The following is a 26,300-nucleotide window of genomic DNA, read 5'->3' on the forward strand; positions in this document are numbered from 1 at the left end:
GTATTACTTTTATGTATTAGTGATCCATTTGTTGTAATCATCTATCCTTGCAGTTGTTTATTACACAAAATAAATTATATTATCACACTTCTGGCCACATAGTGCTGATATTCACTGCACATGCCCATTTTAACCTTAACCAGAGGGTTTAAAAAACAAACCAGTGTTTACATACCATATCTGCTTCTGCCGTGGCCTGGTGGACAAGAAATTGGTTAAGGGTTCCCCGAGCTTTCACGCCCCTCATGTTCTTCATGTGCCCACCATTAGAAGCATGCCTATGGAAAAAGTGTGCCGGCACACAGTGCAGTGCGCTTTATAGGTGTTATGGTGACCTTTTCCAGCCAGGTGTTTCCCTTTTCCCATTCCTCCCTGTGCTTTTGCAGCCTTTTTTTTCCTTTCTCTGAGCGAACAAACATTGCTGCTCTAATGCTGGGCTCACACTGTGCGATCTTTGGTCCATTTTGAGACGATTTTTGAGTCGTGCGACTGATTTGGTGATCGGCCCGATTTTGGCCTTCATCGTGCATCGTGTAGTATACGTGGGGTAACGAGAAGCGATTAACACCTCGAGCAGCTCCCGATCATCAATCGCTCGTGAGGGTGTCACCACAGCCGCTCACACTGCTCACGCGCAAACACGTAAACGTCGGTGAAAAAGACGGAGCAGCACGGCTGTGCAGCGTGTGATCTGGACACAAGCGATGGAGGCACAACTTGTAGAACTTTGGAAAGCTCATCCGAGCCTTTTCGATGTGGCATCACAAAATTATCACGACCACAACAACCGTGAAAATAGTTGGATTTACACTGCTGCTCATTCACAGCTGCCTGATCAATGTTTTTCATTAGCAATTTAGCAAAGTTGATGGTGGTGGTGTGTCTGTGTGAGTGAAAGACAGAGCGACAGATTTTCTGTTATAACCTTCATGTTATGGAGGCACATTTGAGCACTCGGGTCGCATCAGAGCATCGGGCGGTATAGTGTGAGACCTGCATCGTGACCTACCAACTTCTAACCCCTGCGAGTCAATCGTGCAGTTTGAGCAGGAGCTGAATAACGCGCGACTGAAAAAATCGCACAGTGTCTGCCCAGCTTTAGGTGTACTGTCGTCCGAGACTTGCACCGCAGTGTCGGCGTTTGTTCCCCTGTTGGCCATGCTTCTTGTTGTGGTCATCTGTTGTCTTCCGGTATTTTCTCCGCAAGCGACCTTTCCTCGACCAATGAGATGAGCGGTAATCTGAATTGTCATAAGTGTGCTGTCAGCTCATTGGTCACAAAGCAGGAGAGGGGCTGGGAATTATGTTTTCAAACAAAGCGTTAATTCCATAAACATTTATAGACTACTTTTGATTCTCACTGTATTACGGGACAAAGTGCGTCCCTTATTAGCTCAATACGGGACGTGTACTTTTGTTTCTAAATACGGGACGATTCCGTTTTTTAAGGGACGGTTGGCAACCCTAGCCAGAGAGAAAGAGAAAAACAACTAGTAAATGGGCCTTATTGAGTAACAGTTTTCCTGTATAATATCACTATAAAACAATATCCTGTAAATGCTACCATGGTATCAAAATATCACAACATATATTATATTATATATTATATTATATATAATATATATGTACCGGTCCGAGGCCCGGGGGGTTGGGGACCGCTGGTCTAAATGACTCGGGTAAAGTTTGTAGCATGCGTGCTTGTTGTTTTTGTCTGCTTCCACTTGTCTTTGCACTAGGATGATGTCGGCATAAATGTTAAGTCATATTTGTTGTGTTCCCACTAGTGCTGTCAGCGTTAATCTGAAATGACGTTAACGCCACAACACGGCAAATCTCCGTTAACGAGCTACCGCGGATCGCCCCGTGCGTGGGGCTGGACGACGTCAACATGTTAACGAGCTAACTGCGCTAACGCAGTAGCTCCCACCCATGTAATTGAGCATTGCGTGGCACATCCGACATACTGTTTTACTTTTGTCCATGACGCGCTTACCTTCAGGGTCATACTTCACATGAAGACCAAAATACAGTGGGGCAAAAAAGTATTTAGTCAGCCACCGATTGTGCAAGTTCCCCCACTTAAAATGATGACAGAGGTCAGTAATGTGCACCAGAGGTACACTTCAACTGTGAGAGACAGAATGTGAAAAAAAATCCATGAATTCACATGGTAGGATTTGTAAAGAATTTATTCGTAAATCAGGAGAGAGAGCGACAGATTTTCTGTTATAACCTTCATTTTATGGAGGCACATTTGAGCACTCGGGTCGCATCAGAGCATCGGGTGGTATAGTGTGAGACCTGCATCGTGACCTATGAACTTCTAACCCCTGCGAGTCAATCGTACAGTTTGAGCAGGAGCTGAATCGCGCGACTGAAAAAATCGCACAGTGTTTGCCCAGCTTTAGGTGTGCTGTCGTCCGAGACTTGCACCGCAGTGTCGGTGTTTGTTTCCCTGTTGGCCATGCTTCTTGTTGTGGTCATCTGTTGTCTTCCGGTATTTTCTCCGTAAGCGACCTTTCCTCGACCAATGAGATGAGCGGTAATCTGAATTGTCATAAGTGTGCTGTCAGCTCATTGGTCACAAAGCAGGAGAGGGGCTGGGAATTATGTTTTCAAACAAAGCGTTAATTCCATTAAAAGTTATAGACTACTTTTGATTCTCACTGTATTACGGGACAAAGTGCGTCCCTTATTAGCTCAATACAGGACGTGTACTTTTGTTTCTAAATACGGGACGATTCCGTTTTTTAAGGGACGGTTGGCAACCCTAGCCAGATCTGAATGAGGGTGGGGGAGGTTCAATTTGCCATGTTGCAACGAGCTTAGCTTCTGTCTTGCTAGCTTGCGCTGCGCTCAGTGGATCTGCGCTCGACAGTGCAGCCTAGGCGGAGTAGTCGAGCGCAGATCCACTGAGCTCTCAACACAAACAGCATTGTCAGCAGAAAAGCTGATAAAATAAATTAAAAATTTGTATTGTTCGATACATATGCGTACCGAACAGAAAGCACTGTATCGAATGGTTCAATATCGATACGAGTATCGTTGCACCCCTAATATATATATATATGTATATATGTATAGATAGAAAGATAGATAGATAGATAGGTCGTCTGGTTGGTTGTTCTGGATTTACATTGCTTCTCATCATCATCACATCTGTTAGTGAATTCCCGGCCTGCAGTGGTCCGTATCTATCAAAAGTACTCCAAAGAAGGAACAGTGGTCAACCAGTGACAGGGTCATGGCTATATCACACTTCTTCAGAAACATTTTGCTCTTAGTCTGTCTGAAAGAAATTTCAACCAATCAAAAGTTATCACATGTATTTCTGGGGTTCTGAGTAAGCGAAGGTCAGGATGAGTGGCTGTCATATTTTAGTGGACTCCTGCTTGCTCCAGTCTGTGTGTAGGTGGACATAAACACACACACAAACATGGCATGTTTTTTTTGTTTGTTTGTTTTTATTATCTTTGAGAGGACATTTATTGAATTAATACAAATTCCTTTAACCAGCTCCACCATATTCTGATAGATAGATGCCAATTTATAGAAAATTATAACAGTTGAAGCCATTATATATCATTCAAACTGCATCAGCCTACAATTGAGTCTGCAGTGTGTTCGGTAGTGACTGCTCCTTTAGTGTGCCAGTGTCGCCATCTGCTGGACAGGACCAGTGTGGCTGCCAGCTACATACAGTTGCAGCTTGTTACCAACTGCAGTTGCTGAGAACACAAGAAAGCCCCTTCTGGGCTCTCACATTGTTTCCTCTGATTTTCTTGTTGCTGTGTCTGTCTCTTTCTTGCCAGTGTCAATGCTCACTCATGAGTTCCAGCCTCCCAGCCTCAGTGTTCAGTCAGCCTGCATGCCTGACATTCATCCAGACACCAACAGCTATGAAATCACTGTCTACTGTTCAGTATGTTGGAAAACGGCATCAGTGTTCCTGCAAGATCCTTCAGACATCTCAAGTCTTCAATTCAATTCAGTTTTATTTATACAGCACCAAATCCCAACATCAGTTGCCTCAAGGCGCTTTATATTTTCAAAAAAGATTTTCCTTTCACAATGTCACAAATGGAAATCAGATTATTATTCTCCTTTCTCAAAAAAACCCAAAAATTAAAAAAAAAACAGTTAAATTGTTACTTAAAAAGTATACGTTTTATATAAAAGCCAATCTGGGGGGATTTCTTTGTACACAAGTAAATTTGCAGGTTTAAACTGTAACTTTTCCTCTTTTTTGTGGAAGTGGGCCAAAATTCCTTCGTAAGGACTTGAGAGACTGAGACAAAAAAAACATTTACATCGAGTCGTTGCTGCTTTGACAAGCTGTTGAATCGTGGGAGCATTTTTTTATTCTTTAATTAATTAATTAATTTTTTTACACGCTATTTCTGCATTTCTGCTTTATTTTTGCTAAATAACTAAAGACAGGGCATAATATATAAGGAGTTGCTGTTGTTCACCTCAGACTGTTTTTTCTGACTTTTATGACCTGGTACAGACTAGATCTTTTTTATTATGTCCTAATGATAAGCAAAACCTTTTTTGGTGGTACAGGGTGTGCGCTCTTTTTACTCTGGCTGTATTTTAATGACGAAACTTGTGGACCTACTGTTGTTAAGCACGACTAGACTAAGCATCGTATATCATTTTCTATTTATATACAATCTTTTCGGTTAAATTAGGCCTGTGTGTCATCATACTATACTATTCAAAGTGTATCTATGTTCTTCATTTGGCCTGGATGAGCGGATGAAACTTTGCATAAACATCGTGTAGAGTAGCGGTCCCAAACCTTTTTTGCCCCACGGACTGGTTTATGTCTGACAATAATTTCACGGACCGGCCTTTAATAAAACCAGTACCGGTACCAAAAAAACCAGAAGATTTATTCATAACACACGGAAAAAGACCCAGGAAAACCGAGTTAACACTAAAAACCGATAAAACCATACATTTCACACCTGAGCCGGCGTGGCCCGGGGACCGATGATCTGAAGGACACGTGAAGTTTGGAGATCTGTAGCGATTAACTCTGCAGAAACTTAGTGACCTCTGCACTTTTACACCTCAACATCTGGTGACCCCGCTCTGTGATTTCACATGGCCTACTACTTTTTGGCTGAGTTGTTGAGTTTCATCCCCAGTGGCTTCCACTTTGTTTACAACAGTTGTCTGTGGAATATTTAGTAACGAGGAAATTTCACAATTGGAATCGTTGCACAGGTGGCATCCTATCACGGTACCACGCTGGAATTCACTGAGCTTCTGAGCGACCCGTTCTTTCACAAATGTTTGTTGAAGCAGTCCCAATGCCGAGCTGCTTGGTTTTATCCTGCGGCCACAGAAATGACTGGAACGCCTGAATTCAGTGGTTTGGATGGCTGAGTGAATACTTTTGGCAGTTCCTCGGAGAATGGCACAGTCTGAATTTGGAGTTAAATTGTTGGGATGTCCAATTTTTGAGAAAATTGTGGTTTTTATTTGGCACAAAAACTGCCCACAGTTAAGGTTTTACTAAGGTGATCACAGCAGGCTACTTCTTGGCCTCTTCATTCCCACAGAAGCAGTAAGGTTGAACTTTTCTCAAACACTACTCCTGGATTTTGGCTTGTTTTTTCTTAAATCACTAATAACACAGTGTTACATGTCATGTATTATTCATCCAAAGTTGTTTACACTTATTTTTCAGACCCGCTAAGGACCATAAGATTTTTAATATGTCCTGATACATAAAACCTTAGGAGGATGCATTTTCTTTCTCATGTGGGTAAAACAAAAAAGGTGTGAAAGGTTCCACTCCTAGGGAAGTTAGGGATCATTAAAATAGTCTGTGTGTTTTGGCAGGATGTCCCCCAGCACAAGTTTTGTAGTTGCTTCCTCCCATCAGGGCCAAATTCACAGAGTCAGCTGAGGCAACCGACAAATCAACAAGTCACATGCTAGTACATAACAGGACAAATCAAAAGCCAAACAAGGTCTTTTAATACCATTTCATTCTTTTTAATGGAAATATTTACTAACAACAGTTAAATAATCTTGCCACTCCTACAGAGGTGTGAAGGATCACTGTACAGTAAGCTTTTCACAGTATTTCTTACAATATTTACATCCCCCATCATCATCTCCTTTAGCAGTGGATGAGTACATTTACAAAGTCACATCTGCAAACCAAGCGCTGTGTCCTTTTACACAGCACTCTACCTTTCAAATCAAAGCACTTACAAAAAGTATATGTCAGCATACAAAGAAAAAGAAGTCAGTTTTCTGAACAGTATTTTGTATAATTAAGTTAGTACATTCACGCACACAAACATAGTTAATCTCAAATTAAATGCAATGCAAACTGAAGCTAACTGTTTTGGTATGACTGGACTGCAACAAACTAAGTGTGGAGTGCAGATTTAGAATCAATAATAAACAAACTGATTTTAAAACAACCGTATAAAGTGACGACATTATGACAGTGAACCGTTTCAATGGCCAGCGTGGAACAGCAAATTCAGACAGCCGGTCTCAGCAGTCGACACAAAAACACATGAAATGGATGCATTTGTCTGGAAATGGGGATCAGAGTCAAGTTCATTTTCTGTTTGCTGTCACCTTACCCAGCACCCAGTCTAAAGAGAAAAAGTTGTTGCAGCATTGTGAATACGGATGCAATATTGTGTCAATATCGTGGATCAAATATCAGGTTTCGCTTTCTTGTCACGTTCGTTTTAACACTGGTTGGATGGATTTATCACAGTTGAGATGATGTGTTGACAGCTCAGTTAACGGTGTCTTATCTCACATTAGCCATCTCTGTCTCCACTCCCTGTTTGAGGAAGTGCACTCACAGACTGAGAGCAGTGAAAGACTTGTGCAAATAAATAAAGCCAAACATTTTTTATTTGGTATATTTGTCCGGGCTAGTTGTTTTTTTTTAAATTTGTTCTATTTGGCCACATGAAATCTGATCACTGCATCTTTAATGGGTGATACTACAGCAGTGGGTAAGGTGACCAAAGATCCAAACAGCTGCTAAATAAATGCAAAGATTAGTTGGAATGTGTCTTCAATTCATCTCCCACACACTCAGCGTATAAGATACAATGTTACAGGAACCTAAAATGCCTTCCCTTCAAAAAGCTGTCAGCAGCCTGTATAAGTGTCCTCTGAAGGGAATGGAGATATTCACCCAGTGCTCATGGAGTGCGAATGCCCTCTTTATCCCGGCTGATGTCCTACCTGGGTATTAGAATTGTGTGTTCAAGCAGCAAATTCACCAATTTGGCCTTTGCAAATGCACCAAGCTGATTACTTCACTGTTAGTGGCATAAAATAAGTCTCTTGATAACATTTAAATAATAAAATTCACTAAGTGAAGTAAAAGACTCCTGAATATGTGCCAGTGTATGCATCAATAACTTTTAAACCCAGTGAGTTTTGTACTGTTGCAATCAGTTCTTATTCACACTGAGGAGAAGAGAATTATTTTACCTAAAGTTAAGAACGATTAAAGACTTCAGATATTAACAGCACTCCTCAGAAAATCCCTCTCGGGTTAAATGTTCTGAATGAAAGCCATTAACATGCTTTAGTCCCTCTCTCCTGCAGCTCAGCTGGTGAATTATTAAGCCTTCCAGTTACACGACACCAGCAGTAGAGGACAAAGGTCAGAGCTCCCTCTTTGGTGCCAAGGAGGAGTAATACCCCATGACTTCTTTAGAAAGCTGCCAGTTCTGCTCTGCTTTTAGCCAAGTTTGGCCAACGGTGATGGAAACAAAAGGTTCCACCCCACCAGCTCTACCCTCTAGTTTTGCACTGGGATGCCCTGCAGTGACTGGGATGCCCTGCAGTGACTGGGATGCCCTGCAGTGACTGGGATGCCCTGCAGTGACTGGGATGCCCTGCAGTGACTGGGATGCCCTGCAGTGACTGGGATGCCCTGCAGTGACTGGGATGCCCTGCAGTGACTGGGATGCCCTGCAGTGAATGGGATGCCCTGCAGTGAATGGGATGTCCTGCAGTGAATGGGATGTCCAGCGGGGAGGTCACAAAAACACATCCAACTGCTTAGAAGCCTCTGGAAAAACTTAGTTTTTGAACTCTGTAAACATATCATTGATGACTTTATTGTCTGAATAGTTACTAGTTTCAAGTCTTACACTTTCCAATATGTAATTTTTGTACGTTATTATTCTTATTCTTATTATATTAATTATTAACTTATTACTAGTTATTATTGAGTCAGAAGTTAACTACAGTACTGTACGATTTTGCATATGACTGACAAAATCTGTGAGCCACATCTCAGAAAGAACTCGAGGCTTCAAAATGAGACTCTGCTCACCAATGGCTGACATCACAGTGCATTACATCACATTACATCCATCTTTTCTATACAGTCTATGTTTCACATTACACTCAATCTGTTTGGCCTTTTGAAAAAGGTGACAGGCTTGAACAGATACATTCCTGCTTAGTTAGGTGTTCAGTCAAAAGTTAAGCTGAAAAAAAATTATTTAATAACAAACAGACAAGCTAGATTTCAAAGAAGCCTGCTTTCTAAGCTGTGAGTACTTTTGTGCATTAATGATTTCTTCGTCTTTCAGAGTCAGATCTTTTTCCCAGGAAAACAGTAGCTGATCTCGTGACAGACACCCCCCCCCAGCTAACCCACGCCAGATTCTTTTTGAAAGCTCCACTTGATTTGACCCCAGATAAAACTTATGCAATATGTAATTATGTAAGAAGTTTTGACACTAAATCTGAGATGAATAGAGTGGATTACAGCATGGGACTGAGACTGGGCTATGATTTCAGGACGGTTTGAAAAACAGATGCATAAACCTCCGCAGAGTAAAGGGAGAAGCAACCAAAGACCAAAACTGGGAACTGGTGACCGATCAAAGATGAAAGGGTATAAAGGGAGAGGAGGACATGGCACAGGGAGGATGACAGAGGTGGTGACTTTCCAAAATGTCTGGAAACCTTAAATGGAAAATTTAACAGAGCGATGCGCTGTAACCATAAAAGTCAAAAAGGTGGAAATAATGCTCAAGGACAGGAACACACACAGAGGTCTCGTCTTTGTAGCCATCCCCTCCACCTCCTTCAGTACCACTTTCCAAAGAGTTGTTAACCTGAGATGTTAAATACAAATAAATAAATGCACATTTAGCTTTCCATTTGCTGTTCCAAACACGTGGCGTTTGGCATGAAACACCAACTAACACGCAGACAAGTCTTACAATTCTAGCAGCATAAGCAGCAGCAGTTTGCTGTGAATAAGTGGAAGATGTGGTGAAAGAAGCTGAAAGTGCTTCAACAGGAAAAACAGGGGGCACAGGAAAGGACACCCCGAGGAAAGCTCAGTGCAGAAAGCTACGGGCACTTAGCACCAAAGGTGATGGAAAAAAAAACGAGAAAAGGTCACAATGTGTTAAAATATGTAGAGACAGAGGAAGGAACACACACAAGACACAAACATACAATGGGACTAACACCAGGCTGCACCTGTAGTCAGTTTCAGAAAACAAACCATCGTCCTGACACTCTTCAACCCTCTCCTTCCTCTTGTGACATCATTACCAGCGTTGTGGAACATTTTGGTGTCCTATCCCAAACACAGACCTCTCTACGCCTGGTTCAGCTGCTCTAAGAGGAAAAGCGTGACGCTTTTTCAACATATATTACAAACGCAGACGAATGCACTTGCACACATACACACATGAAAGTTTTGTCATTCTCGGGCTACAGCGGTGACGTACGTGGAGCTAAAGTTTGGGGGAATCAAAGAGTAATTGCGCTTGTTGCAGGAAAAGGATGCCAGGCTGACCGAGGAGTGGTCCATCAACAGCTGGCTCACAGAAGCGTCTTCATGGGAGAGGAAGTCCCAGCATTTAACCTTCAAACACACCTCCTTCTGGGCTCCTCTCCTCGTCCTTCTGGCTTCCGTCGCCTCCTCTCACTCTGGGATCTGCAGGGCCATCACTGCAGGTTTAGTCTTGAAGTACTGGTTGAAACGTAGCACGGCGTACCTGCAGACGGAGAGACAGAAAAGACTGATTTTTGACTTTGTCGCTTGCACAGAGATGTCTCTTCTCTAAGATTTCTTCTTGGAATGTTACAAATGTGTTCTTTAGATAAGATAAAAAAAGTTTGTGGACACAATTTTTGGCAGATTGGTGAACCTTTGCCACATTCCCAAACACATTCAACCATGACTTGCTTAACTCATCTGCACGGATGTGGTGGTGTGTGCGTCTCTGTGTATGTGTGCGTGTACAGTCATGATGCTTAGTGCTAACCTCTTCACACACGCACACTTACCCCAGGAAGTCAAAATCGATGGAGGAGTATTTGGCTTGGATGAGAGCCCAGAAACCCCAAAAGAAGTGAGAAGCCTTGAGAGAAAACAAATGAGATATCAGATGTGTACCATGAAACAGCAGGGTTGAGCTTGCAAGAGATACTGTGTGCATCTGTCAACATCTGTCTCACCAGAGCAAACTTGTTGACCTGAACGTAGAGCGTCTCTAGCTCTCGCTGGCTGACCTCCTCTGTGTTCTTGGTGAAGAGTTTGTAAGCCTGCAGATACACCTTGAGCCACTCCATTTGCATCTCCCGACTAGGATAGAGTCCATAGTTCGGCTCAGTCATGCCTGAACAAACACATGGACGTGCAGTTGAAGGATAAGCTGTGCACCACCAACACATAACTAACTCATGTAAATCACACTGTGCTTTTGCTGACCTGCAAATTCATTGAAGTGGTTGCCAATGTCAAAGGCCTGGTAGTTGTAGCTGGAGTACTCATAGTCGATGAAGCGCACATGACCTTAAGGAGACCAGAGAAAGGAAAACACGTATGTTACATTATTATGCACGTGGTCATTTACAGCAAAGCTGAAGGGAAGCAATATGAAGCACTCTTCAGGTACTGCTGCCACATGCAGTGCACGGTCACATGACAGACAAAGTCAGAGACAGTTAAAAAGCCTGCTAGCTGTGCTGCCTCTTCACTCAAGTGCTACTGACTGAACCTGAAGAGCATCTTTACATGGAACCGCTGTGTGCTTCAGTTAATCTTCCTTTGTTGGGGCAGGGATTGTTTTTGATGGTCATCTTGAGGCAGCAGGAAGTAGAGGGATTATGTGACTATTAGACGCACTGGAGGGACTTGTTGGTCAAACTGTACACCAGTCATCTACACCTGGATGACCGGAACAAGAGCCAGTGAACAACGCCTTTGCAACATTCATGGAAATTTACATGAATGCACTGAAAAACTGCAAATCTTTGATCTTTGTCTATAGTAACAACAGTCTGTCGTTACTATAGACAAGGAGCAGATATACAAAGACCAGATAGACAGACTTAGCTGGGCAAATTAGCATGAATCCACAAAAACTGAATAATGCTTGTGGCTAGAGCAGGGCGATATGGCCAAAAATATTTATCACGATATATATTTGAAAATTTGCGATAACGATATAACTGACAATATAATTGATGCGAGACAAAATACAACTCCACAACATTACTAGCGCAAAAAGACAACCTTCCATTTATTTTCACTTAAACAAGAAGCTGGTTTTTATGTACATTAAAGCTTTATAAAAATGCAACAGTGCAAATGCAAATTCCTTGCTGAAAGTTTAACCAAAAGGCATTTCCAGTAGAAATGTGCTGACATATCCTGAGCATAACCATGTATAATATCCACTGAAGTTAAAAAGAGGTGCTTTGCAACATTAAACTGCAGTGTGCAGTACGTATTTTTCGGACCATAAGGTGCACGGGATTATAAGGCACATTAAGCGAAACAAAGCAGTCAGATAAATCAAACTTTATTAAACTCATTCTTCTTGCTTCCTCCACTTCTGTACCATTGATTCATTAATGTTGAATTCTCTGGTAGCTGCTCTATTCCCATGTTGTTGCAGTATATTAATGACTAACCTCGTATTGTGGATGGATTATCTCAGTTGTTCTCCTGACTGAAGTTTGGTCCGTTTACAGCATCCTGCCATGCGATTGCATTTGTCTCTAACCATCAGGAACCTTCACGTTAACTTTTATAAGTGGAAAAGTGTTAGTGTTGGTCCTCCAGCTTCCCTGTTTATGTTATGCTAACATAGCTGTGTCGCTAGCGATCACGTAGCACATCATTATATACCAGCTAGCCCAACTTCAGTAAATCTCTCAGTCAAAACATGCAATATCATGCTTAGGTAACTAGCGAAACTAGCGAAACTAGCGAGCTAACTTCCGCTAGCTAACCCCTTCCTGCTAACTTCTAACTCTGTTAAATGTAATACATTTTGTTTTCATGGATGCCTGGAAGTTAAACTTCATAGTTACACCTGGTAAAGCAGCAATGCTGATCGTTTTATTAAAGATGAAAGAATTTAGACAGTTTTTAACTCTCAGTGCAGTGTTCGTTTGACCTGAAGAATACGGATACCAGATACCAGATACCCAGCCCTACTTGTGGCTCCAGAGGAGATTTAGTAACAATATGTATGACAGTAAATGCTGCCACCAATAACTTACTAACAACATATGCACAGCTTGTTGCTTATAATCTAAGCAAAGGTTTTTTATTTCTCGAACTGATGGGGACGGAGCAGGGAGTAGTCCTTTATATGAATCCTGAGCTGAGTCTTTACATAAAGTCTGTTTTATTACAAGCAGTTGCACTATATAAACCCAAAATATATATCAGCAGACCTGACCAAGCAGCATTTTGGAAGATCCTGATGAATGCAGTGTTAATGAAACCACTGCAACTGGTGCACAAGCATAACTACACACATCACGCTCATTCATTTTTTTCCTGTTTTGCTTCTTGTTTCACGCTGCATGTGTTTCTTGATCCTACAATAGAGAACTTTTTGAATTGTAGTACAAGAGGTGCTGTTTCAAATAGGGCTGGGCCATATTATACCGTTCACGGTAATACCGGTATAATGTTAGGCAACGAAAGGAAAATGAAATATCGCGGTAGAATATGAGTAAAACGCGCATGCGCAGTGCCTTTGTTTTCATACGCACATGGCCGATTGTTGAGTGAAACAGATGAACCAGAATTGGTTTGTAAAAATGGTGCAACTTCCGTGATGTGGAACTGGTTTGGTGTTTGTCCGTCAGATACACAACAAAGCACATTTTTTTGCAGAACATGCAAGCGGCCGTCGTTATTGTCGTATTTGTCGGGCTAAGATGCTCTTAAATCTGGGAGTAATCTGGGTCCTAAACTCCATAATTCTTCAGGTCAAACAAACACTGCAGCATCACTGAGAGTTAAAAACTGTCTCAATTCTTTCATCTTTAATAAAACGATCAGCATTGCTGCTTTAACAGGTGTAACTATGAAGTTTAACTTCCAGGCATCCATGAAAACAAAATTTATTACATTTAACGGAGTTAGAAGTTAGCAGGAAGCTAGCGGAAGTTAGCTCGCTAGTTTCGCTAGTTACCTAAGCATGATATAGCATGTTCTGACTGAGATTTCTAGAAAAATTCAAACGTACAGCTCTGCTATCACGTTCAACATAAATGAAGACAGGAAACTAAACAGCACTGACGTTTGTAGGGTTACTGAAGTTGGGCTAGCTGGTATATAATGATGTGCTACGTGATTGCTAGCGACACAGCTATGTTAGCATAACATAAACAGTGGAGCTGGAGGACGAACACTAACACTTTTCCACTTATAAAAGTTAACGTGAAGGTTCTTCATGGTTAGAGACAAATGCAATCGCATGGCAGGATGCTGTAAACGGACCAAACTTCAGTCAGGAGAACAACTGAGATAATCCATCCACAATACGAGGTTAGTCATTAATATACTGCAACAACATGGGAATAGAGCAGCTGCCAGAGAATTCAACATTAATGAATCAATGGTACAGAAGTGGAGGAAGCAAGAAGAATGAGTTTAATAAAGTTTGATTTATCTGACTGCTTTGTTTCGCTTAATGTGCCTTATAATCCCGTGCACCTTATGGTCCGAAAAATGCGTACTGCACACTGCAGTTTAATGTTGCAAAGCACCTCTTTTTAACTTCAGTGGATATTATACATGGTTATGCTCAGGATATGTCAGCCCATTTCTACTGGAAATGCCTTTTGGTTAAACTTTCAGCAAGGAATTTGCATTTGCACTGTTACATTTTATAAAGCTTTAATGTACATAAAAACCAGCTTCTTGTTTAAGTGAAAATAAATGGAAGGTTGTCTTTTTGCGCTAGTAATGTTGTGGAGTTGTATTTTGTCTCGCATCAATTATATTGTCAGTTATATCGTTATCGCAAATTTTCAAATATATATCGTGATAAATATTTTTGGCCATATCGCCCTGCTCTAATTGCAAAGATCATGTTTCTGTTTTCCTTAAAACCTAGTAACCGCCAGATAAATCCTAGTTATTGGGAATGCTAACATTACGGCTGAATTAATTTGCTAACAGGCAAATGCTTTTCCCCCCAGAAACCAAACTAACATATAATATTTGTTTATGGGTGTTTCTTCTTCATTTGTAGAGCACACAAATCCTTTTTTCCGGTCATTGATGGTTATCAGCATGCTGCACTGTGCATCATGGCTAATGCTAACGTAGTCAGCTATTGTGGATTCAAGCTAATTTGTCCAGCTGTTTGCATTAGCCAAGCTGTGGTACAAAATATTAGAATTCTTAGTATTTTGTACCACAGCTTGGCGAACACATGTGACAACTATCTGTCTGTTTTGAAACTCCTCAAAGCCCAAGGCCATTTCTATAAATGTTAGCACAGACTGCCTAAAGAATAAAAGGAAACAACTGTAAAAGTCAGCATATGATATTAGAGAGCTGTATGTGTGCATGCTGGTTGTTATAGATGCACAAACAGAAAGTTCTACTAAAAGGGAAATATTATGCAAATAAAGCATTACTTTAGTAACTCCCAACCTTTACATGTTAACACCAAAAGATGTTTTTGTGCTGGTGCAGGCAGTTAGTATAACATGCCTCACTTCTAGTGACCCAGCTGTCAATGATCCACTGGAATGGGGGCAGTGTGGGGAGTGAAGTTAGAAGTGCTGCTGCTCATTCTGGTTGTAAAATAGAATCACAGCCGTGAGACGAGAAGCTCAGATTAAGGCTCAGACACTTACCCTCTTTGCTGTTGTGGATGATGTTCTTGCAGAGCAGGTCATTGTGACAGAGCACCACAGGTGAGCCCAGTGTGGAAAGATGTTCCTTCATCCAAACCATCTCCTGCTCCAGCACCACCTTGCTGGGAACTTCCTGCTGTATTCTGGACAGGGAAGGAAATGGAGAGAAGGTCAGTGTAGTCGCGCACATTGTTGTGACAACCATTCAGAATAGCTGCACGCACAACACTGTGTCCACCTGTTAAGTAAGTATCACAGGAATACTTTCACTGGCCGTTTTTCACCTAAATAAAACACCTTTCATTATTTTGGTATCATGCCACGTGGGAACATATGTGAAATGAAAACAACTGAGTGCGACATGCACAGGCAGCACACACAAGCTCAGTGGGGCTCTGGCCTGCTGACTCCTGGGAACACAGTTGCAGAGAAACAAGTTCTCAGTGGACCCTCCTGGTGCTGGAGTCACTGTTATTACGGCTACATTACACCTCATTTCCTGAGTTTTCAGACCTGACTACCAACATCTGATCTGCGATTTATTCCACACTGTACTTGAAATAATAACCTGGAGACCGCTGGAAGCACTGTGAGAATCATGTTCTTTGATTTCTCCAGTGCCTTCAACACCATTCTTCCCTCGGTTCTAAAGGACAAGCTGGTGAACTCTGGAGTGGACCATCACCTCACTACCTGGATCCTGGACTACCTCACCGACCGACCACAGTATGTGAGGACTCAGGGCTTTGTGTCGGACAGGGTCGTCTGCAGTACGGGGGCCCCACAGGGAACGGTTCTGGCTCCGTTCCTCTTCACCATCTACACTGCAGACTTCTCCCACAATTCCACCCAGTGCTTCCTGCAGAAGTTCTCTGATGACTCTGCAATAGTCGGCCTCATCACTGATGGGGACGACAAGGAGTACAGAGGTCTGACCCAAGACTTTGTGGACTGGTGCCAGCTGAACTACCTCCAGATCAACGCCAGTAAAACCAAGGAACTGGTGGTAGACTTCCGCAGGCACAAGCATTCTCCACTGCAACCACTGAACATCCAAGGTATGGACATTGAGGCTGTGGACAGCTACAGGTACCTTGGTGTTCATCTGAACAACAGACTGGACTGGACTCATAACTCAGACGCCCTCTACAGGAAAGGGCAGAGCAGGCTGTACCTGCTGCGGAGACTCAGGTCGTTTGGAGTGGAGGGCCCACTCCTGAAGACCTTCTATGACTCTGTGGTGGCTTCTGCTATCTTTTATGGTGTGGTCTGCTGGGGCGGCAGCATCTCTGCTGGGGACAGGAAGAGACTGAACAGGGTGATCCGAAGGGCCAGCTCTGTTCTAGGATGCCCTCTGGACCCAGTGGAGGTGGTGAGTGACAGGAGAACGGCGGCTAAGCTGTCATCCCTGATGGACAACATCTCCCACCCCATGCAGCAGACTGTGACAGCACTGAGCAGCTCCTTCAGTGGGAGACTGCGGCACCCACGGTGTGGGACGGAGAGATTTCGCAGGTCTTTCCTCCCCACTGCTGTCAGACTCCACAACAAAGACTTTAACTGAACAAGCACACACATCCATACATGTGCAATAACACTAAGTGCAATAATCCTTTCTGTCATCGTTGTATTTTTACTCAGTTGTATATAGTATTTGTATTTGTATTCTATTCTTATCTTATTGTATATTTATTTTATTTTATTCTACTGTATATAGTATTTTATTTTATTCTATTCTGTACAGTTGTGTACTGTATTTATTCTTATTGTATTCTAATTTTTGCCTCATAACTTTTGCACTGTCCACTTCCTGCTGTGACAAAACAAATTTCCCACGTGTGGGACTAATAAAGGTTATCTTATCTTATCTTATAAACATTCATGCATATCCTGCACCAGTATTTATATAAATCTTTGCTCTTCTCATCTGTGTGCACATGACACAAACCTACTGAGGCTTCACGCATCACGAAGGGTTCAGCCCAGCTAAGATTGTGTAGTCTGATCTGATGGTAGTCCAAACGTGGTCTTACTAGATAGCAGAGAAAGAGCTAAGGTAGTCTCATCCAAGCAAAAGCTAAGAGTGCTGAGTAGAAACCCCTTTGTTAAATGTAATGGGCTTATGTGGATTACTCCAGTATCAATCTGAAGACAGTCTGAGCTCAGAGAAAACCAGTGTGCACACAGGATGCACCCTCTCCTCTCAGATTTCCATCTAGCTAGCTCTCTCTCTGACACTCACTCAAACTTAACTCATCTAACATGTCATCCACAAAGGAAATGTTACTGAAATGATTCTGATTTAGACTAAATGCTACAAATAACACCGGCCTATTAAAATGAAGCGCAACATGAGGGCTTCTCAGATAGCAGTGTGCAACAAGTGTCTGCTGTCCAGGACCAGGGACTCTAGCTGTCTGTGTTACCAAGGACGGGATAAAGTGATCTGATAGACCGGGCTAAGCAAACATCTGCTGGCCCACTGAATGCCAAACACTCCCTAATCCAGTCTGCTATTATTGTTACAGTTATATAAGCCACATGCTGGACTTAATCTAACAGGGAAGAGAACAAAGATATTAGCTGGGACTGGGCAGCTGGCCAGGTTATAAAATGGTATACTTTATCTGCTCCACATGTCTCTGCCATGCTATCCTCCTTATTATATAGAGATGAATTTACATTTTCATTAAATACACTTCTAGGTAAGGCTGGGAAATTACATCTCTATTACATCTCATCTTTTGGCTGACAAATATCTTGGTGTTTTCTATGCTGCAAGCCAAGTGTTCAGTTTTATGCTAAAGCTACAAGTCAACGATATTTTACTCATATAAAACACAAAGATAAGATTAAAAAGTTTACTGTCTCCATGCTGCTTTGACATATTTCAGTAGAAATATAAAGCTTGCTCCATTGTTGTAATGAGCTAATTAGCATAGCAATAACATTATTGTGTCATTGGTTAATTCTGCCCGGCGTCTGACCTTAGCACATGTTTACTTCTCTCTACAGACTTGATTTGGGCTATATCCCATATGCTGTCAAATCATGCGACTTTGCAGTATGTGTGCTTGCAATGGAACAGGAGACCTTGTATTTGCAGCAGAGCACCTAACTCTCTTCTACTGAGACTAGCTAAGGTGTATTGCTTATTTAGTCCTACGTGCTTTTTAAACAAACCTGGAAAAAAAAAAGAGAACTTGAGTCAGTGCCGAGTATTTCAGCTGCGTGACAGTCTTAATTGCTAACGCATTCTCAAATGGACAGTGCTGTGCCAACAGGAACATTTGTTAGCCTTCAAACCCAGAAATAATGTTAAAGTTTATATTTGGACATCAATACATGAACCGCACAGGATACAGTCGTACGCTTTTTGCAGTTATCTCTGTCATTTTTTATGCAAAGAAAGCCCAACTACCCCACTGCTTCATCACAGAGAACTTGCAGAATATTTCAGGCTCTATGCAAACAGCTTATGTTCTCATTTAACAGGAAACTCATGCTGGGCTTTATGGACTATTTGCATCATTATCACGGTGATAATGATAACCTTAACTTTGAGCTTTGAAAGTAGATAAGCAGGAGCTCACCTGATGTTGGAGGCTTGCTCTGTGAATTCTGTGGCTACAAGTGAGAAATATTTCCGCATCTTGATCCAGAGGTTGGGTTTGGGGATGCAGCCGTTGTGTGCATGGATGGCGTGGATACGAGCCATTTCCCTGGCTATCAGCCTAAGCGGAGACAGACAGAACAAGGTTACAGTCGTGGCAAGATTTCAACTACAGACCATTAGTATCTAGTTGTAAAGAATCCCCACAGTACAGTGGCAGAGTGTCCTACTTCATTTATCTACAAGGACAAATTTTGGTTACAGAGTTCCTGGAGATAGTTGAATTAAAACAAGAAAATACATAATGTCCACTACACAGAGCTGACGTCCACAATGGGAAGACTGTTTCACAGTCAAAACATTGTGTTACCAGATAAAGCATTCCCTCTAAATGTTGCGTTTCAGCTCAGAACCTTGTGGAATTGTCCGTTTTCTTCATTATACAGTTCTTTTTTTGTGTGTCCTGTGCATTTCTCCATGTGTCTAATCTTTGTTGTATGAGGCAGAAAAGCACTGATGTTAAAATTTTCACCATCTTTGAGTAAACTCAAAAAACCCATTCAAACATTGCTGTGACAAATTCACACCTGAGCAGAGTAGGATCTCTGACATCCTGCGTTCCAAGTGCATCTCCCTGCATGAACTCATAGCAGATGCCATTTAGAAAGGTGCAGTAGAGGCGAGGAGCACAACCATTAGCATGCAGCACCTAGGAGACACAAAAAGATGACAATGAGGTAGGAGCAAACAACTGCTTACGTTAATTAATTTAGGACTCTGCAACGCGGCAACACTACCTGAAAGCTCTTAAGCTCATTGTCTCGGTCCACAATCAGCTCTGTTTTGTTTCCATATACTCGGACCAGGACTACGTCATTTGGACTGTCGTCCAGGTAGCAGCCCACTAGCTTGTTGGTGGTTCCATCGGTGAAGAGCTGGAAAAAGATGAAACCACATCTCGTCTCAAACAGAGCCTCTGATTGTACAGCGCCATGGTGCTTCAGGACTGTTTTCCTGAAAGCTATTAGTTACCTCTAAGTCAACATCAACCCTGAAGACACCATACAGCTTTGACCTACATGAGATGAATATGTCAGAATGCCTCCGCAGGGTTCACAGAAGACTTGAGCTAAATGTGGAAGTGGTTTTTAAGTCATCTTACTAAGATTTTGTTTGAATAATAGTTGTACAAGAACATGAGAACAGGGCATGGTCAGTCTGTGTTAGCAAGAGCAGTGTATGGACAGTGACATGGAGAGGGATATTACAGTAGGGCATAAAACTCATCAAAAATGAATGCACACTACAGAGTGTAGTGGTTCAACAGCCCTCTGCAGCGGTCTACACAGATACAGTCCTCAGATAGAGTCATCTGCCACCATGTTCTCGACAAGTGGTTGAGTGTTTGTGTGGCATCCACCAAGCCCACTTGTCCCCTTACGCTGATGACGATGATGACATACCAACATTATACTGAGTTACTCCCTTTAGCCTAAGAGGAAACATTTTTATCTTGATCATATCATCCTGGACGGTACGGTGGTGCAGTAGTTACAACTGTCACGTCACAGCAAGAAGGTCCAGGGTTCAAATCCATCAACTGTGTGGACCTTGCATATTCTGCTAGTGCCTGCGTGGGTGCTCCCCATGTATTCTGATTTCCTCCCACAGTCCAAAGGTTAACTGGTGATGTTCTCTATCTGGCTACAGGATGTTTTTTAAGCTTGTAATGTACACCCAGTATTTGTTTCATATCGGCTCACGTTCACATTGTAAACGAGCTGTAAATGAACCTCTCTGGAGTTCGTTTGGACTTTGGACTGTTGGTTCTTGGTGTGGTTGTTTTGGTCCACATGTGAGTGCAGTTACTATGTTCACATCCACACAAACAAACCGCACCAGTTGGGAAAACGAACCAGAGTAAAAACACCCTGAGTGTTCCTTCATATCACTGGTGAAGACTTCTTGCACGTCGCCTGATCAGTCTTAAAGAGTGATGCTGTCAACAAGCTGAGTCAAATGCTTTTTCTAAAATGAAAAGTTAGCAAAAAGCCTTGTGTGTTTGAAACTTGGCCTTAAAAAACAAAAAAAATCGGAGTGACAGCGTGGCTCCAGTGGACAGTGGTGGGCCGGTCCGTCCCGCTGCAGCGGACACAATAACAACATACACACTGCCTGCATCTCCCCCCAAGGACCAGACGCTCACTCACGCATATCTGGCATTCCACACGTGGCTCACCACAAAGATGGGCGACAGACATCCCTGTTATGACTATTCATACACAAGCATACACGCCTTTGCCAAAACGTGACTGATCCCTTCTGCCCGCCACACAATACGCTGCTAAGACCTACGATCAATACATCGACAGACAGCGATAAGCTTGGACCCAGACAGAGGTAAACATTCTGCCATATACTGCTTGCATGGGACATTGATGGTGGCATCCCCCCCCTCAACCACCCCACTACCAATAACCAGCTCCCTGTAGGGTGACCTCACTGTACAGGCTGGAACAGGTTTCCTTTGATTGACGTGAATCTTTGAGTCTTCGTTATGTGAAACTTGTAAGAGGAGACCATTTCTCTGTCGCTGCAGGCACTCTGCCATTTTCAGGAAGTGTGTGGATGTTTGGCAATAGACAATAAAAATCTCCCTGTCCAGGTGGCAGGGCCGGTCAGGTCTTCCTGTTAGCAGTGCAGGTGTATAAATCTACTGTCAGAGTGGTAGTCGTTGAGAGAAGTTTTGCCAGTCTGGCCTGGAAAAGTCGAGATAAACACGGTCACATCCTCAGCTGCAGGTGGCTGTTGTGCAAGGCCCAGGGAGAGGAGTAACCAGGATGTAAATACAGGGCTGAAGCAGCTGGGCTTAGACTGTGCCACTGAGGACTTTTAACAGTTCTGTAGCGCTCACTGCTCCAAAAACTTTGACCCAGCTACGACACAACAGTTACTAGATCCTTTTACCTGGAATCAATTATGCATTTTTCTTTCCCTGATGAGTCAAGTCTCTGTGGATTACCTAACACCACCACACTTCTAGGGAAATCTTTTAAAAAAAGACTTCTTGGAACCACATCTGCCACCAACTGTTATTATATTACAATGAATAAAGGTGCTGATACGCACCATTGTCTACATACCCAATGGTACAATATGTCATGACGTTGTTATAGGGGTGGATGTTTAGCTCATGGCCTATATTATTAAAGCACATTGTTATTATCGTCCCACATCAAAGTATAAGCAAAAGCACAAACCTGAGGTAGGCCTATGACGATGAATTCCATATAAGAGTTTCCTTCAACTTTGTAAATCAACATCAAGGCTTTACTTCCAACCTTTTAACTTTGCATTAAACAGGGGATTAATTTGCAAATATTAGATATAGATTTTAATCCCACAGTAGGGAAATTCACTTGTTACAGGAGCATGAGGGTCCGAAAAAAAGGGAATTATAGATGTATTCAAAAACAATAAAAATAAACAAATAAGGTACTAAAAAAAAAAAAAAAAAAAAAAAAGTTAAACCTGCTAAAAATTAAGATCAATACAATTCATACAATTTTTCTCCTGTTGACTCTCAGGCCTGATCACTCCATCAAGACAAAATGATTTCTACTGTTTAAAAATTCATGACAACTACTCAATAAAAGTTCAGCTCTAACATAACGAATGAATAAATCGTCCAGTATCTGATAATGGGATGCAGGGGCACCAGGCTAAGCAGGGAGCCCAGATCTCCCTCTCACCAACCAGCGAGCCCTCCAGTTTATCCGGGGACTTATTGGGGTGTTTCCAGGCCAGCCGAGAGACAGAATCTCTCCAGCGTGTCCTTGGTCTGCCCCATGCCTCCTCCAGGTAGGACGTACCCAACTGAAACACCTTACCCAGAAGGCAATACCTCAACTGACTCCTTTCGATGTGGAGGAACAGCGGCTCTGCTCTGAACCCCTCCCAAATGACTCAATTCCTCTTCCTATGCTAATGGAGAGCTTATCTACAGTTCGGAGAAAGCTCATTTGCAAAGCATGCATCTGCGATCTCATTCTGCCTGGTTCTGCCGGAGGTTTCTTCCTGTTAAAAGGGAGTTTTTCCTTCCCACTGTTGCCAAAGTGCTTCCTCATAGGGGGTCATATGATTGTTGGGTTTTTCTCTGTAGCTATGAAGCGCCTTGAGGCGACTTATGTTGTGATTTGGCGCTATATAAATAAAATTGAATTGAATTGAATTCTTTCCCCTTTAAAAGAACCAACAATGTCCTGTCTGCCTGCATCTGAATTTGTATTCTCAGATGGCTGGCATCACCATCAGCCCACATACCATAACAGTAGATGGCTTTTGTATGGATAAAAGGATAAAAGTTTTCAAACTACCACATGTAAATCTTACGGTTTGCTGACTTAGACTTTTACAGTGCAGGGTCACTAAAATTCCAGTAGTAATAATTTGTGACATTAATGTTATGACATAACAGTAAAGTATTTTTCCATTGTCAGGTAAATCATTTTTACAGTTTAAATGAGCTGCCACTAACAGCCTGGGCTGCTGGTGAGAAGCAATGATTGGTGGGATTTGACCTGTAAGGCAGGGTTGGCAGAGGTGTGCTCACGTGTTGGTGCCCGATCTACAGCAGCTATAAATAAATGCTGATTAGCACATCTAGTAGCACAGTAACTATTACGCTAAATTAAACTCAAAGTTCAAATGATTGCTGGAGGGCAAGCAGTACTGTTTTTGCCATTCAGGTGGGCGTGTCCCAGTAATCTGACATCACCTGAAAGCTAGAGAGACATGTTGGCTTGCTAATGCCCATCAGTGATAAGATACATATGACTGGGGCTGATGTTTAATCTCTGCTTTTGTAGCTGAGGAAATGTTCAAAGAGACGAAAGACTTTAAAACACTTGAAAAAAAAAGTTTTTTATTTTACTTGTATAAAATGGGAACAACAACAATATTATCCGGAGACTCAGCCTATTTGCTATATCCTCTGTAGTGGACATAGTAAAACTGGAAGATGTTTTTTCCCAACGGTTCTTTGTTTATTAAAACACACACACACACACACACACACACACACACACACACACACACTTACACTTCTTTAGTACTATTTTTTAAGAAAACATTTAAACGGTTTAAAAGAAGAGACTGTATATCTTGGCCTCCAACATGTACACTCCATTGAAGTCCAAAATCTAGTGTGTCTAATATCATTAGGATTCACACACATGTATTTGGGAAGAAACGAGACACAACAATCAGCTGCAGGCTATAATGAACACAAAGCTCAGGGACCTGCTGTAACACAGTCTGTCCCTTTGAACTAGTAATTATTACCAATCACCGTGTTCCTCTATCAAACTGACCATCGCGCCACCATCAGCTGTCCTCCAACACCAAGATGACAGCGCGACTTATACCAGCTTTCACACCGTCTTTAAGTGCCCTACGCGATGTGCACTTTGGGCATACACTACAGATAAGAAGCATACCAAGCTTTGGGACATCCTGGTGCAAGTTTGCTAATTAATTAGAACACCTTGATAGCTACGGTAACCTATAAATGTAAATTTTCTCTAAAGCAAAACCAATTTAAACTTCTTAGTTGGTAAAGAAAATAGAAATAGTCAACTATAGGCGGTGCAATAAAATTAATTCAGCTAGGCGACATGTCAGGTTGCCACGACCCTCCTACTAGCTTGCCGGTGATGCTGCAAAGCTGTCAATCCTTTCCTAGCCTAGCATAATCAGTACAGCTAGCTTTGCGGCTAACGTTACCTTGGTCTTGACGTCGCTCGAGTCCCACGCCGGTCTCAGCTCTTTAATGAGCTTCATCGCTCCCTCCGTTACGTTGCGCTCGTCCACGAAAACTGGGATTTTTCTAATTACCGGCGAGCCCACGGGTACATGTATTTGCGTCTCCATCCTGCAGCAATTTCTCTGAAACGTTAATTTCCAAGCCCTTGGCGTAAATTTCTAAAAAAAAATTGCACCATACGAGTGCCGCTTGGTTTAGAAGTAAGTGTTGGTGTGATTTTTGTGAGTGACCTAAGACTGGCTCAAGAGATTTAACACGCTGCTGTAACGTTGAGTTGAAAGCGGTACAGATGTACGATGAAACTGCCGGGTACTGATGGTCGTCGCCGGTTTTCTTAGGAGGAGTCAGCCAACTGTACCATTTCCTCCTAATTGGCTCCGCCCGCCCGGGATCATCCGATTGTACCGCCGGTTGAGACGCACTGCATTCGAGCACGCCCATTACTTCCGAAGATGCCCGAGCAGTGCCGGGTTCAGCCGAATGATAGCTGATAAAATGGAAAAATGAATTTTGAAAGTGAAGCCTGGGATTAGTGATGGGACGCGCTGCGCCGTCGAGAAATCAGGAAGGCTTTTATCAAGCGCGTGCCGAGGCTTGCTTCTTTAAGGGCGAGTGACGTCACTAATGACGTCTGAAGCCTCGCTGTTTTAGCAGGTGGTTCGAGCGTTGGTGTGATTTATGATTTATAGATATTTAGTCTTCCTTTTGGAGTTTCACATCTGACATAGACGCGCTTGTTATCATGGAGCATGCTAAAAGGAGAAGGGCTGACATTGTCCTTGCAACATTGGAATTTCATAAATGCACGAATGGCTTGGCGCGCAAGAGAATAATGTCACAACAATGTGATTGGTCACTTGCAATGTTGAACCTGGAACAACATTTTCATGATGGTCTGGGAACAACACCAACACGAGGATATCAGATCATCCAAATAATGATATGAAAATATCATTATTTTGTCATTATTTTAAATGTCTTACACTGTAGGCTATTTTCTTTGCCATCAGAATGAGAATACTGAAACATGCAACCACACCTGAATTAAAAATGCACAATTAATTACCCAAACACTTGTAATATAATCTTAGTAATGAAAATAATAATACAATGCACCTTTGGGTCATATAGTCTGGAAAGGAAAGTGATGCTAACCCATTTCTACAGTTTGTACATAACTTTAAAGAGAACTTTAATTCAAAAACACCTCACTTACATTCAGATATTTGATGTAGGGATTATGTCAGTCTTGGCCTGTTTGCATTAGCAATGTTACAGAGTTGTTGCCAACTAATCTAATTAGTTGCCAAATGTTTCTCGACCTGTTTCTTTTTAGTACCACTTGCTTTTTAGCCAATGATCTTTTTTTCCCTTCCTGACAAAAAACAAGATAATAACAAAATAAAAACAAAGGCATGTGTCTGTCATGATTAGGCTGTGTGGCAGGCAGGAGAGGACCCAAACGCAAACTCACGGGGACACGGGGAATAAACTCAGAAAGCACAGCTTTATTGCTGGAAAGACAGATCACGAGTAATACAACTGGGGAAAAACTAAAGATAAAGCTCACCAGGAAACACAGGGAGAATCACACACAGCACGAGGGAGAACGCAACACTGAACTGAGGGAGACGTGGACATAAATGCACAGAGGGTAAACGAGGGAAGTGGGAGCACATGGGGAACACAGCTGACACAGATAATTGT

General features: G+C 42.3%; 1 protein-coding gene across 1 annotated transcript; it reads right to left on the reverse strand.

Annotated features, from left to right (window-relative positions):
- Positions 1-8,110: 8,110 nt before the first annotated feature.
- etnk2 (ethanolamine kinase 2) lies at positions 8,111-25,066 on the reverse strand. The gene is made up of 9 exons (XM_026169007.1): positions 24,554-25,066; positions 19,567-19,704; positions 19,357-19,478; positions 18,750-18,890; positions 15,157-15,299; positions 10,751-10,834; positions 10,498-10,658; positions 10,327-10,400; positions 8,111-10,034 (listed from the first exon to the last, which is right to left on the reverse strand). Exons 1-9 carry the CDS (start codon positions 24,698-24,700, stop codon positions 9,962-9,964), a joined length of 1,083 nt encoding a protein of 360 aa, XP_026024792.1. The 5' UTR covers positions 24,701-25,066; the 3' UTR covers positions 8,111-9,961.
- Positions 25,067-26,300: the final 1,234 nt, after the last annotated feature.

This window comes from Astatotilapia calliptera, chromosome 5 (genome assembly GCF_900246225.1).
Source record: "Astatotilapia calliptera chromosome 5, fAstCal1.2, whole genome shotgun sequence".
Classification (NCBI taxonomy): domain Eukaryota; kingdom Metazoa; phylum Chordata; class Actinopteri; order Cichliformes; family Cichlidae; genus Astatotilapia; species Astatotilapia calliptera.